General features: G+C 36.0%; 1 protein-coding gene across 3 annotated transcripts; it reads right to left on the reverse strand.

Moving 5' to 3' along the window:
* Positions 1-1,733: 1,733 nt before the first annotated feature.
* Positions 1,734-12,366, reverse strand: LOC137107928 (histone acetyltransferase KAT5). Of its 3 annotated transcripts, none has more exons than XM_067492091.1 (16): positions 12,298-12,366; positions 12,149-12,215; positions 10,062-10,130; positions 9,784-9,920; positions 9,095-9,163; positions 8,832-9,011; positions 6,471-6,641; positions 6,307-6,381; positions 5,064-5,126; positions 4,556-4,804; positions 4,356-4,445; positions 4,114-4,254; positions 3,910-4,003; positions 3,656-3,815; positions 3,467-3,548; positions 1,734-3,225 (listed from the first exon to the last, which is right to left on the reverse strand). In XM_067492091.1, the coding sequence occupies exons 1-16, from the start codon at positions 12,325-12,327 to the stop codon at positions 3,091-3,093; spliced, it is 1,812 nt and encodes a 603-aa protein (XP_067348192.1). In that variant the 5' UTR covers positions 12,328-12,366; the 3' UTR covers positions 1,734-3,090. The 3 variants fall into 3 exon arrangements, with proteins under 3 accessions (XP_067348192.1, XP_067348190.1, XP_067348193.1); XM_067492089.1 differs by having other exon boundaries at positions 8,829-9,011; XM_067492092.1 differs by lacking the exon at positions 8,832-9,011.
* Between the last annotated feature and the right edge of the window lie 1,917 nt (positions 12,367-14,283).

A 14,283-nucleotide genomic window follows, 5' to 3' on the forward strand; every position in this document is an offset into this window, starting at 1 on the left:
CAAATCAAGTATAATACAGATTTCTGTAACACTTTTTGTAAGTATTTGTTAATTTTCATTAATAATTCATACCTTAGATTATATTTTCCTTTCTGTAGTGAAAGTTATGTATGGATAGTTTTGTACAATGTAAAGCAATGGCTGCAACCTACAGTAAACAGTGGTTACTACAAAATAGTATTATCTTCAGTAGTATGTGTGAATAAATATTTTCTCAGGCCCACTGCCATTTTTTGATTTCACACCTTAGAGTAACATAACATAAGAAAAAAAACAGCCAATCACCACACTTCATTGTCTTGAAACAGACAATGTTTAGTGTTTTTCCTTGAAAGAAATGTCTTATGTTTCAAAATAAATTTATTGGCTAGTCGCATATTCAACTAAACATTTCCGCTCTTATACCTGTAACAACAACTAAAACGTGATTAAATCCCTATGCCTCAGGGGTCTGGATGAGACATAATCTGCCACTAGTAGGAAATCAGAATGAGGAATACCCTAGACACCAGGAAACCTGCCCAGATGAGTAAGTGTGAGATTAGTGTGAAATTCCTCTCTGTCTTCATGGGGACTGGTGTGACTCTGCCACGTACAGAAGCTAAAGGGATGTGATGTGATGTGATGTCTGGCTTCACCAGACATCCCCAGGACAGACGGATGATTCAAACCTGAAGTGGAGAAGTTAAAGAGCATAAATCTTGAACAGTGCAAACCTGCAAATTCACATGAAGCAGATTAATTGACCAGTAGTGAGGCTGCTTATGGTTCAAAAAGAAACTTAAAAAATAGCATGTAACTAAGGTTTAATACCTGCAGAAAAAGTAGCATGATATTTAAGTTTTACACAACTTGTGGTTAAGGTTTACATGCCAGCCTGTGCTGTCAACTCTTGCCTACCTTTACCTTCCTACCAGCTGTTAAAGATGGGTGCTCAACAGCAGCCTTCAACTAGACTGTTAAAAGATATTTTAATTACGCAGTACTAACCCAGTTTAGTTACTTCCCAGTTTAAGTTAACTGTTATTTGACCTTATAGCTTGGGTTTCCAAACTTGTCGCACTGCACGTGTCCATTTGCAGCATTACATTTCAGCCTGTCGCTAAATGTTTTGGCAGTTACCTTGTTAGTTCTGTCTCCTGGTGGACTCACTCCATACGAGCAGGATTTAAGACTGGCCACATTTTAAGATTTACTGCATGGATTTGATTTATGTGTAAACATTTTATTTTTATTTTTTTTTCAGGTAAATAGCAAAAGCTGAATTTTAGTTTGATTAATTGATTTGATTGTTCCAGATAATCTGTTTCCATATACAGTCACTGTGAGCAGTATGTGTGTCTTGCAGAAAATGTTCAGTCCAGTGAGTTGGCTAATTATCTGATGATGGCAGTGATTTGAGGTTTAGACTTGATTAACTAATTCCCTTCATGGTGATCACATTAAACTTCTAATGAGATGGTTATACTCTAGTAGACTTTGTTTTCTGTACATACAGTGTAAACTGATTCTCAAATCTATGTATAATGTAAACTGGGACTTTGAAAGTAACAGATTAAAGACATATTTTAGGGATTTTAAGTTTTTTCTTTTAACCAATTCAGCAAGTTTTTTTATACCAAACATTAAAATCATACCCTCAAAGTTGTTTTACACACTAAATAATATCAAATGGGTAAATTCAACATCCTTTTTGACATGTAAACATAACACACAAACTGAAAGTAAGACATCACTTAAATGTTTTTTTCCTGTTAATATTGTGCAGCTTGTTACTTTACATTAAAGAGAAAGAAAAACAACTGTACACAAAATTTACATTCCCCTAACAGTTCAACATGGCTTCTGTCATCTGAGCATTTTTTTTTTTTTTTTACAATCAGGTTAAGTATGTACAGTGGGAAAATAGTTGACTTGGGGAGCTGAGCATACATTGTGGGCAGAGGATCATGACAGTGTTTTATCTGACAAAATAAGAAGAAATATTCACCTGAATTATCACAAAAAATATAAATACTTTTGACTTTTTAAAATAAAGGGAAACAAAAAGCAGCATAGATAAACCTGAAGTGACTAAGTTGGTTTTTAAGAAGCATTACTAATGTAGGTTGTTTTAAATTTGTGTGCCCACCAAATTAATTAATACACACACACACACCCACATTAAAAATGTAGTCTTTTTTGATTTCAACGCTGAGACAAAAATCCCCAATCCTACAACTACTAATTATTGAGCATTACTACCACATTTCTGTTCGACAGTAAACTTCAGCCACTCACAAATCACAATTAACTGTACTGAAATGCTAATTTAAATAGGGAGGAGTCATGCTCAAAATGGCTGCAAAAATGTGAATTCCTTGTGCTTTTTCTTTATATAGACATTCAAAATACATACTTAATTGATCTATGATTAAAAGGTGACTGTAAATCTACAGAATTCTCTTTATCAGTGGATTTTCAAAACGTCCCATCCGCTGTACTCAGGTATTTTTAAAGAAAGACCTGCACTGCACAGAACTCACTACTGAAAGAAAGTGACTGATGGATTACTGTTTTAACATTAGTTGTGCCACTGTTCAATGAGTAAAAAATGTGTTACTTTGCCTCCCACCCAAAAAAATTGTGTTTTTTGTGCAGCAGAAGAACTAGACAAAAATACACTTATGTTTGATATCCAGAGCAGAAAAACATTTTTTTAAAATTGTTTTAAATAATGTGGATTTTTATCAATAAAACCATCTACTTGTTTTCAGTAGGGGGTCTGTAAGTTTGCCATTTTACCCTTTAATTTAGACAGTTAAAGAGATCTGGACCCACATGTAATGCACTTCTTCGGTCATACACAGAACATTTACACCGTAGATGATGCATTTTTTTTTTGGCGGTGTCACCATCAACCAATCTCTACTGTCCTCAAGTTTGAGAGCTTCTCAAAAAACCACAATATATACAGAGTATTCACAAAAGCTTACTCATCTCAATTGAGTTTATGTTCATTGTTTCTTTTATCAAGTGGAGTCCTGGGTCCAAAAGAGGTTTCTAGGTTCTGGAAACTTCAGTTCTTCTCTGTGAATTTATGGTGGACCTCTACCACTTGCCCCTTTTGCTCCAGTCCTTAGGTGTGAAATGTAGACATTTAGGGTCTATGCGCAAGTGTCTCTTCTGCATTGCTCTTTCATGTCCCTCCACAATGTCCTCTGAAAGTGTCAGGATGTACTGACCCTGGATTCAAATAACAAGGCAAAGTCATTTGACTCAAGAAGTAATATACATTTACATCAGAACACAGCCGTAATATGTATTGTGACTATCTTAATGAATTAGACATTACAGACAGAGAACTGTTCAGAGATACTTAGTAATGGACCAGTAGCATTTAGAGACAGCAACATTCAGAGAAAATTACTGATCACTACATTTGATACTAAAACGCCTCGAGAACTGTTTAGGAGTTCAGGGTTACCTTGTAATAGTTGATTAGGTTGAGGTACTGAAGCGTTGAAATGACATCTTCTTTCTTTACACTTGTAATCTCACTGATCTCACTGTGAGTACAAAATATGGAAAAGGAGGGAAAAAAGCATCAAGTTTTGCTCTGAAACTTCCTGGGAGATAATCAAAGGTTTCAAAAAAAATGCCAAAAGCCACATACTTAATGGTGATTTGTGGCCTTTCTCCATTGTCAGGCTTAAGGTCCATAAGAATTTCTAAGATGGTTTGGGACCAGTAGGAACGATAGGACAAAAGACCAAGGTCAGAAAGTGGCTTCTCGGGAGTACCCGTCTTTCCTTCTACTTTGGACAGCTCGTAACCTAGGAGGCACACGCAGTGAGTAGATCATTATCAAATAGTTTGAAAAAGAGAACTATTTACCAACCACTGTTTCACTTTTGATACTACACTTACTGAACTCAATGAGCAGTTTGCCATAACCTCTCCGCTGGTAAGGAGGCAAGGTCAAGATGCAGGCAACGTTATAATCTTCAGTTGACTCTTTTTCCTGCACTCAGAGAAAAAAGTAAATAGAATCAGGTCTCTTTCCAAGCTTTATGAGTAGACTGTACACGCACACTGTATTAACAATTTAACGTGTTTGTACAATCTGTATACCTTAGAGAAGTAGCCCACTATGTGAAAGCCTTTGGAGTCATACTCTGTCATTACATAGAAGAGGAAAGGGTCTGTGTCGTAATACAAGGTTTTGTGGTCCAGAAAACACTTGGCTAGTAAACACAGGTTCTGGGAATAGGTCTGGAAAAGTATATAACATTAATTATATCAATTAAAATGTATCAAGAACAAAGAGTGATGCAATAAATCCTGATAATACAGAACAATTTCCTGGCACTTACTTTGTTTTTCCTGCCGTCAATCTCAAAGAATGAGATGGTGCCTTTGCGGTAGATCTCATTGCCTGGAGGATGTCTCAGATTGCATTTTGTCTGTCAAAAAAAAAAAGGAGAGGCAAACGAGCGGATGAGAGCCCTGTGCAACATTCCAATCAGCCAGAAATTAATTATTCTTAATCTGGTGACATGCTGGGGTTTCTTACCAAATGTCTCTGGAGACATTTGAGGCTTTTGAGGTACTTGAGGCAGAATTCACAGAGGTAGAGAATAGGCAAGGCGGTAAGTTCCTGTGGGTACGGTGAGAAGTACCAGGGCTTCAGTCTGTGGCGTCCTAGTTCTATACACTCTATGTTTTTCATGCGGGTGACAATGTCATCATGGCTGCGGTCAGATACCAGACTGCCTGTCATGCGTGGTGCAGACGGGATGCCATCTGAACTGTCCTGGGAATCCTGGTGGTAAAAATGTATAAGTTTACAAGCTTTAGTTCTTTTGTTGGTAAAACTGTGCGAAAATTTATTTTTATCAAGTAGCACTAAGGTATTTGTCGAATTTCTACTTATTTAGATTTCTTTAAGTAAAATACGAATTCACAGTAGATATACCTGTTAAAAGGACTAAACTTGGGTCTGAGGTAACAGCACTTCTTGTTTATTGGACCCACTAAGACACAGCTGAATTTGGACAGCAATAATAGGAAATACAACGTACCTCTGGTGGTGGTAGAAAGACACTGGCACTTTGAGGCTTGTTGTACTGCAAAACCTTTATCATCTATCAAATAGAGACACAAAAACACGGCTTTTGGAAACTAAACAGAGGAATAAAATTAATCTTACATACACTAGACAGTTTGGTAAAGGGGACAAATTGAAGACAATATTGAACTTTTGTATTTGCCAGCCAGCAATACTGGCAATTATAGGGAGAGAGAGAGAGATGTTAGAAAATGAATGAACAGGACACAAAAGAGCAAAAACAAATGTTAGACCAATTATTTCATCCATGTTTGACAGATTCTCTGTTTTGCCCTTATCTGTATTCATATAAGATACATTTGGAATGGTATAGTATGCTTTGGAACTACTCATGTCAAAACGTAAGTGACCTCGTGTCAATATGTGAGCACACCTCATTGTATAGTTCTGACAATGAATTTGTTTACAACATTGCAGCAAAACAAAAGGTCATAAAATCAGCCACAAACTACACACTAAACCCTGCAGAAAATAGGTCTGTATGAAACTTGGTATAAATAAACTATAACATGTTAGTCTGAAATGTATGATTCAACGGAGAATGTAATGGTGATTTCACAGACCGGAGATATGCAACTCACCCTTTCTAACCACTGTAGCAAACACAAGTAAACACACATCACACTTAAAATGATGGTGCCTGTGTCCCCTAACAGTTAACATTGTGTGATGCATCTAAGTCTTAAAACAGATGTTAGGCTCAGAAACAAACAACTGGAAGCTGGAACAAGTAACAACCTGCTTTCCTCAACACAGTGACAAACATTACCTGCAAACACACTCTACAAATTGAAAGCATTAACCAATAAATACTGTTATTAACTTTTACATATTGGTTTTACAGACATGAGCAAAATGTAAAGAGAAAATGTCTCTTCCTCACTGGTAATTAAAGTATGATTTTTTTTTCATACTTTAATCCTGCTCCTACTAATAGAAGATGTATTTGTGGTCATGATGGCTTGAAATACTGATAAAAATGAAGACAAATCAAATTACTAGAATTAGTAGAATTTATTAGTTATTTGGTGAAGTGGAAAATCATACCAGAATGGAAGTTCTGTATATTACATGAGTATATTAATTTATAGGACTCAACCTAAATAAAAATATTCTGCCTAAAGAGTCAGATACACGTACATTTGAAATGACAATACGAGCCGAGTGTAGAGATGAAATATAGTGAAGCTACAAACCTCATCGGTTCCCCCACAATTTGCTTTTCTCTTCCTCCCAGGCTGCGAAGGGATAAGCCGTCGAGCAGTGCCATTCTATAGTCATTATACAGTAAGGAAACGTTATACATTGATCAATGTGAGAAGTGTTTAACTAAAACATTTAAAAATCCAAGTAGATTTACGGTTGTGAGCGAGGAGAGCTGATCATGGTCTTCTCGGGCCTTGAAGGTGGTAGTGTCCCTCACAGCAGGAAAAACAGAGGCCTGAGAGGCTTCAGCTGAACTTGGTAAGGAGGGGACAGGGGTGGCTGGAGATACCTGAGTTGCCAGGGGGACAGTCTCTACTTTCCTTTTCTGCAGCAAACAAAAATTATTAGACATCTTAAAATGACTGTATGCAAACATTTAATTAAAGCCTTAAAAACTCGATTGTGCCAAAGTTTTCAAAAAACAAACAATGTAACATTTGAAAGCTGGGAACTCTACCTTTATTTCATGAAGGAGAGCCTTTTTAATGTGTGTAATCTGTTCCCTGACAAAGCTAAGACTGTGTTTAATAGCCACAGCAAATCAAATTAAAACCTGTCTTACTTATTTCTGATTATCTCCAGGTTAAACTATTCCAAATTATAAATATACCAAATTAAACCTGGTATTAAGATGCATCATTCATGTATTTTAGCTGTGCCTGTATTCTTGGCTATATAAATATGGCTATAAATATTTATTTTACTGAAAAAAAAAAAATCAATTGGCACGCCATAACAACTTCTCACTTTGTTTTCAGTTTTTCCTCACCATAGTTTTGTTTATATTTTATAAGATTTCAGCAGGCAGATGCAGTTGAGTAAAAGATTTTATACACCCTTTGCCTTAAATGGCAAAAAGAGTAAAACAAAGAATTTTTTTTTTTATCAACTTAATGTTCAAAGCATATTCAGATTAAAATGTTCCTTAATCATCAAAGTAACAAAAATAGTCAAGAGGTATAAGAAAAGAAAATGATGGTATAGTATTGACAACAATATCAATGCAAAAGTTTGCATCCCCCCCTTAATTAACCTTCTAGATACTCAACTTAAATATGCAAAAATAAGGTGTCTGATCTTTAAAAATAATAGTTAATCCCTGATGAGTGGTGTCAGATGTGTTAAATTAAGTTTGCACTTTATAAGTTTGCAAGGGATAGATCAACATATCGCAGACTCAAGCAGTTTATTGAGAGTAACAAAAACAATGGGATCTAGAAAACAGCTTTTAGAAAACCTCTTCAGAAATCTGTTAAATCTTATGAAGAATTAGAGAGGCAAAAAATACTTCAGAGTTTAGGGACACTAGTACCAGAAGAACAAAAACCAAAAATGTAAGAAACGCGGACAAGCTAAAACTTTTTCAACAAGTGTAAGACCAAGAAAAATAACAAAGAGGCACTAAGAAATTTGCTCGAGAGCAATGTAAGAATCCAAGACAAACAGCGGAGGACCTGACAAAGTCCTTAGAGAAGTAAAAGTCCATATCTCCATAGTCAAGCACATTCATCACAACTCTGGATTGTCTGGGAGAAACGGACATATAAAACAACTGTTTACTTCTAGACACAAGAAAGCACACAGAGGAGCATGTGAACAAACCTAATGAGCTTTGAAACAAAGCGACCTGAAGACGCCAAAGTTGGATTATTTGGTCGATATTCACATAAGTATATGTGGCAAGAAAGAAAAACTGCCTATGAGTAGAGGAACAGCATTCACAAAATCAGAGATGGTGGAGGCATATCGATGTTTTGGGGGTGTGTGTCTGGCAGGCACTGGAGCTCTGCATGAAGCTGCCAAATATCAAAAAAAAACTTTAAAAAAAAGCTTCCCAGCATTTGTCAAAATGCTAAATATAAAGAGTTCATGAATCCTTTAACAAGACAATGGTCCAGAGCGCAAGGCAAAGTCAATTCCGCAAGATTAAAAAAAGAATAGGGTGAATGTTTTACTATGGCCTTTCCAGTCCCCAGACAAAATATGACTTTGTTGCATGTCCTACACTTCTCCCAATGCCCTTGTTTGACATCTCTCTCTATACAGTCTCCTCTCAAATAAAAGCTCAAAAAATAATTAAACTAATCTGTAAACTATGCTATGCTAAAAAAACTCAGAAAAATCTGATAATTCATCTGCTGCATGTTTAGAAGGATTTCCAGGTTTTTTAAGTGAATGTAAACTCTGCTCCCCAAATACCGGAGAAAGCATATTGTTCTAAATGACCAAGTTCGTTAACTGCATGAATGAGGAAGTCACTGAAAGAGAAAACTTTTTCATTAGTGTGAATGCTGGAGCATTGACGTAATCAATGGCCTTTTGCAGTTTGAAGGCTAACTGGCTTTGAAGTTTGCCTAACCAGTATGCAAGTTTAAATTTCAAATTACTACAAATTATGTTGATAGAAAAAGTTTTACTCATTTTGCCATTTCAAAGTAAGGGGACTAGATGTAGTTAGAACACACATAATAATACAAGATAGATTACAACATAAAAAGGTGTGTATACCAGCTACCTTTACAGCTTTGAAGCTCAAATGTGGCTTGACAAGTCCAGTGCGAACACCTGACAAACATTTGGATACACTGTTTGTCAAACCATTTCCAGATTTGATCTGCACGACAGGTTCATCTTCTTTTATTGTATCATGGCTGTTTATATCTGGATTTCCATGCAGGTCAGCATGACCCGACAGCTGTATGATCACACAAGATGCATGTTAACACCAGGTTTAAACAAGTCTTAGTCACTTTGAGAATGGGTAAATTCAAGTTGTACCGGTGTGGGGAGGGTTTTGCCTCGGGAAGGAGCTGTGGCAGATTGTAGGTTGAGATCTAGACTCTTCCTCTGAATTGAACAGAAAGGAAGGGAAGGAAGGGGGTTAACTCACATTTTGGTAACCTTCAGGTATTCACTGTGCATTCACTGTAAGATGCACTCACTAAATCAGTGTAAAACGCAAAAGTTTTCCTGTGCTCATACAGCTACCAACACATGATTATATTATGACAGTAGTAATAATATAATTAGGAAAAAGAAAAACAAACAAAAAGAACCATGCAAAAAATGTGTTAATATTTTGCAAGCAAACAAACCACCAGTACAAACTATTTGACATTACAAATGCTAAACTACCTTGTTAGGATCGACACCCTACAGAATAATATAGTCACAAGAGAATATTTATAAAAAGATCAACATCAATACTAACTTTTAATTTCTGCGACTATTGTGAATCGATAAATGTATATCTTACTTAAAACAAGAGGAATCTCACTCACCTATAAAAAGGCATTTCTTTAGTGATAGAGATGTTAACTGTGGCCTGTGTAACTAGAACTCAAAGTATCTGGAGTCTTGCCATATAAACTAGAGCTCCAACAACCGCACAATGTCACTGCAAACTCTAAGTGTATTGTTGCAATGTTTAAGGGTATAAGATAAACATTAGCACAGTATACGCTTACCACTTCTCTCTCTGGAGAACTGGGACGGGAGCCTGGAAGGCCATTCTTGGTTGGTGTTTTAGCTTCTTTCTTAGGAAACTGAAGCTTTTTCATGTCCAGTCGGTCCACTGTGACCCACTCATCCAGACGCTTGTTGACTTTTGTCGCACAAAAGAAATGACACTTCGTGATATTTCTATTAAATTCAGCCTCGATTCGATTCAGCCTACGTATGACTACAACAGTGAAACTGTCAAAATAAACTATTTAAAATAAAACAAGTGACAAATTATACTCACAGTCAATGTAGTGAACATAGTAAAGTTTTCTCCCCGATACTTCCTTCACACTTAAAATTTCAGCCAATGCTGCAAGAAAAGTGGAAAAGTCCAATTAAATCATGCAGTGTACTCTACTATAAATACACAATAAATTATTTAAATCCTCTCGGATTTTGTGGACCATTTGTGATTGATTGGCCTAAAAATGTCTGATTTTGGGACAGCTTTTCTAAGACATAAAAAGTAATGCATGCTGCATTATTTTTATGATGTTTTTGCAAGGTTGCACATAATTCACTAGAAAGCAGTTGAATTAATTTTTGCGATCGCAACATTATGAATTGACTGATAAATTACAAACCAAAATTTAAAATAAATTAGGACGTGTAAAAAGTAAATAAAAACAGAATTCTATAATTTGCAAATCTAATTAATTTATATCTTATTACAACAGAACATAAACAACATATCAGATGTTGGAAATGAGACATTTTAACATTTCATGTAAAATATTAGCTCATTTTGAATTTAATGGCAGCAACACATCTCAAAAAAGTTGGAGCAGAAGGAACAAAAGGCTGTAAAAGTAATTGTTACGAATAAAAAAACAAATGGAGAAGCATTTGACAACTAGTTAGGTTAATTTGCAACAGGTCAGTGACATGATTGTGTATAAAGAAAACATTTCAGAGAGGCAGTGGTTCACCAGTCTGCGACAAGGTGCGTGTAAAAATTGTGAACTAATTAAAAAAGGTTTCCTCGACGTAAAATTGTGAAGACTTTGAAGATCCCACCATCTACAGTATATAAAATCATCGAAAACATCAAAGAATCGGCAGGAATCTCTGTGAGGAATGGACAAGGCTGAAGGTCAAAACTGGATATGCGTGATATTTGGGCCATCAGTCAGCACTGCATTAAAAACACGCCTGAATCACTACTGGACATCACTGCATGGGCTCAGGAACACTTCCAGAAATAACAGTCCGTGAACACAGTTCACTGTGCAATACACAAATGTAAGATAAAGCTTTACCATGCATAGAAGAAGCTATATGTGAACACAATCCAGAAACACCACCGTGTTCTCTGGGCCAAAGCTCATTTACACTGGTCTGAGGTAAAATGGAAACCTCTTCTGTGGCAAGATGAATCAAAATTTAAATTTTTTTTTTGCAAACCATGGACGCCGTGTCCTGCACCTAAAGAGTAGAGGGATAATCCTTTTCTTTTTTTTTTTAATCAGCAGACAATTCAAAAGCCTGCATCTCTATTGGTATGGGGGTGAATTAGTGCCTATGGCATGTGCAGCTAATACATCTGGTCACCATCAATGCTGAAAAGAGGTTTTACATCAACACATACTCCCATCTAGACGATGTCTTTCAGGAAAAGCCTTGCAAATTTCAGCAAGACAATGCTAAACCACATGCTGCATCCATCACAACAGCATGGCTTCACTGGAGAAGAGTGCAGGTTCTGAACTGGCCTGCTTGCAGTCCAGATCTTTCACCAATATAAAACATTTGGAGCATCAAAAATATTATACAAAAAATCTGACAACAAAGGCCCAGGACTGTTGAGCAGCTACCATCCTGCATCGGACAAGAATGGTCTCCTCAGTTCCCAGACAAACATTTATTTAAAGACGAAGGGATGCTGCACAATGGTAAACATCACCCTGTTCCAACTTTTTTGAGATATTTTGCTGCCCTCAAATTCAAAATGAGCTAATATTTTCCATGAAATGGTAAAATTACACATTACACATCGTCCCAACTTTTTTTGAATTGGGATTGTATTTTGGCACACACCTATTAAATAGGTGCTAAAAAGATTTAACGTTAACCAAAACAAATCTGCTTCTGTTCGTCGCTTCTAATTAAGTGCATTTTAAAAAACCTTCCATAACAGCTGGCTAGGTAATTTCTTGTTGTCGATACGATTGGTTATGTCAAGCATTAGAATTAGACATACTGCCTCGCCTCCCACCAAATTCAGTGTTTATCATAACTAACTGAGAGGCCCTGGTGTCTAACAACAGCTGAGCTGGTTAGCGTTAGCGTTACCTAGCTTAGCACTGGAAAAAACCGAACATTACTTACGCCACTCATCCTCGTGTTCTTGATTTTTACGAAGAACGGGGAGGCGACAGCCTTCGACAATCTCGACCTGTTGAAAACAATAAGTCATTTCACATCCTCAAACAAATAAATGCCTCCAAAATAAAAAATATCAGCTTTCTGTAACCTACCGACGAAGTGTTGTCCGCCATTTTCGTCATCTGTGAAAGCAGGAGCAGGGTGTTGTGGGAAAATGCCGGTCCCCCTCAAAGATGAAAAACGGCAAGATAGTACATCCACAATTCCTCTGACGAAAGGAAGTCGCGAAAGTAACCCGGAAAAGATCAAAAATTAAGATTCGGAAAAGATCAAAAATTAAGATTGGGAAAAAAGTCCAATTTAGCGAACAAACAGCTTTGCACTCAAATCGCTTTAAATTAATGGATGGAATCAAATGAGTTAACTATTAACTATCCCAGATAAGGTCAATTAGAAACTCCATAATCCAACTGTTTTCAGATTAATAAATCAAAAACTCAAAATAAAGACAAAAGAAAACCAACATTTTTGACATCATTCTTTTGACACGGTACCTAACACTGCTATCGTTCGTAAAATTTGTGTGTGTGTGTGTGTGTGTGTGTGTATGTGTGTGTGTGTGTTTATATAATTAAATTTCACGTGTAGTGTATTTTCTGTTTTTATTATCTGGATCCCTTCAATAACTCTCATTGTAGGTTTGGCTATCTCCCACGGTTCCACCTATTGTGCCTTATATGGTGAACAATACAATGACTGTTTTGCCTTTGTGTTTTTGTGTTCAGAACCATTAGGGGGCCTTCCGGGCCCCCTAATGGCTCTGTTCCTTTTATGTTTTTAATAGGGGGCAGTGTTACTGGGTTTATCTAAATAATCACCAAGAAAGTTGATATTATAGGGTAAGACTTATATCAGATTCAAATTTTAACATCCTATAGTTATAACATTTTCGCACCACTTGGCTTAACAGCATGAAATAACTAATTTTGCCAGAGCTGATTGTCATTGCGCTCTATTGTAAAAGTTACTCACTTGAAAGTAGAAAGCCTTATTTTTCAATGTGCATGAACACCAGTAGCCTGCTGGTTTTTATTAATAGTTTTCATACTTTAACAGGTATAACCGTGAAACAGGTTAAAATTATTTCTCTGTGGTATTAAAAAGTCCTAAAAGTCTAAAATGTGTTTGTATTTGAGAGATTATTGTCTCAATGCCCAAAAGCTTGTCCAGTTTGAACAAATATACATGTTGTTCTCTAAATTCTAGTGGACCTTGTATTATCACATACGTAACAATCTCTATCTTTACCAATTAGAATAAAATTAAGCCTTCACAATCGTAGTAATCTCAATTTCTTTCTTAGAGCTTGTACTTTTGTATTTTAAAACATATTTGAAAATTTTATTTTGTACTTTAACTTAAGTAAAGAATTTAAAGCAGTACTTGTAGTGGAGTATTTCTGTAAGATAAACACTTTCAGTTTTACTTAAGTGTTGAGTTTGTAAACATTTGCAGTGTTCTTTGTGTACTTCTGGGGCTAACCCATTGTAGTGCTGCATTCTTTCAGGAACAGTGATGTAGCTTAGCTTGCCAGCAGGAGTCTCTGTTGTCTACAAACCTATCTGGTCTTAAAAGCACAAACAAGATCTCTTTAATTTAATTTTATTTATTCTTATTCAACATGACTTCCAAATAAAAAATAGGGAAACAGGGAAATGGAGACTGTGATTTTTACCCCTATATACAACATATTTTATGTGTGTGAGAACGTTTTCTCACTTTCTTCATTTGTTTTTAGAAACCAGTCAATTGAAATCTTGAAATAAAAATGAATTTTGTCACCCACTCACAGCTTATTTTGAAATGTGACTATTTATAAATATCAATTTGGCCTGCACGGCTTAACCCCTATGAATATAGTCATTAAGGACATTTGTGGAAGCACTTACAATAACTCACTCTCATAATGCTGCATTGTGTTTTTCTGCAGTTATTCCTCTTAGGATCATCTAAATAATGGTGAGGATGTTTTTATGATGTTTACACCCAGCTTTCCAAATTCTTAAGAAGAAATAGAAATAGAAAAATGATTCATCCTTTCCACATAAATGCAGTAGACCAATACAATGCATTGAAAA

The sequence above is a fragment of the Channa argus genome, chromosome 22, assembly GCF_033026475.1.
Source record: "Channa argus isolate prfri chromosome 22, Channa argus male v1.0, whole genome shotgun sequence".
Taxonomy (NCBI): Eukaryota; Metazoa; Chordata; class Actinopteri; order Anabantiformes; family Channidae; genus Channa; species Channa argus.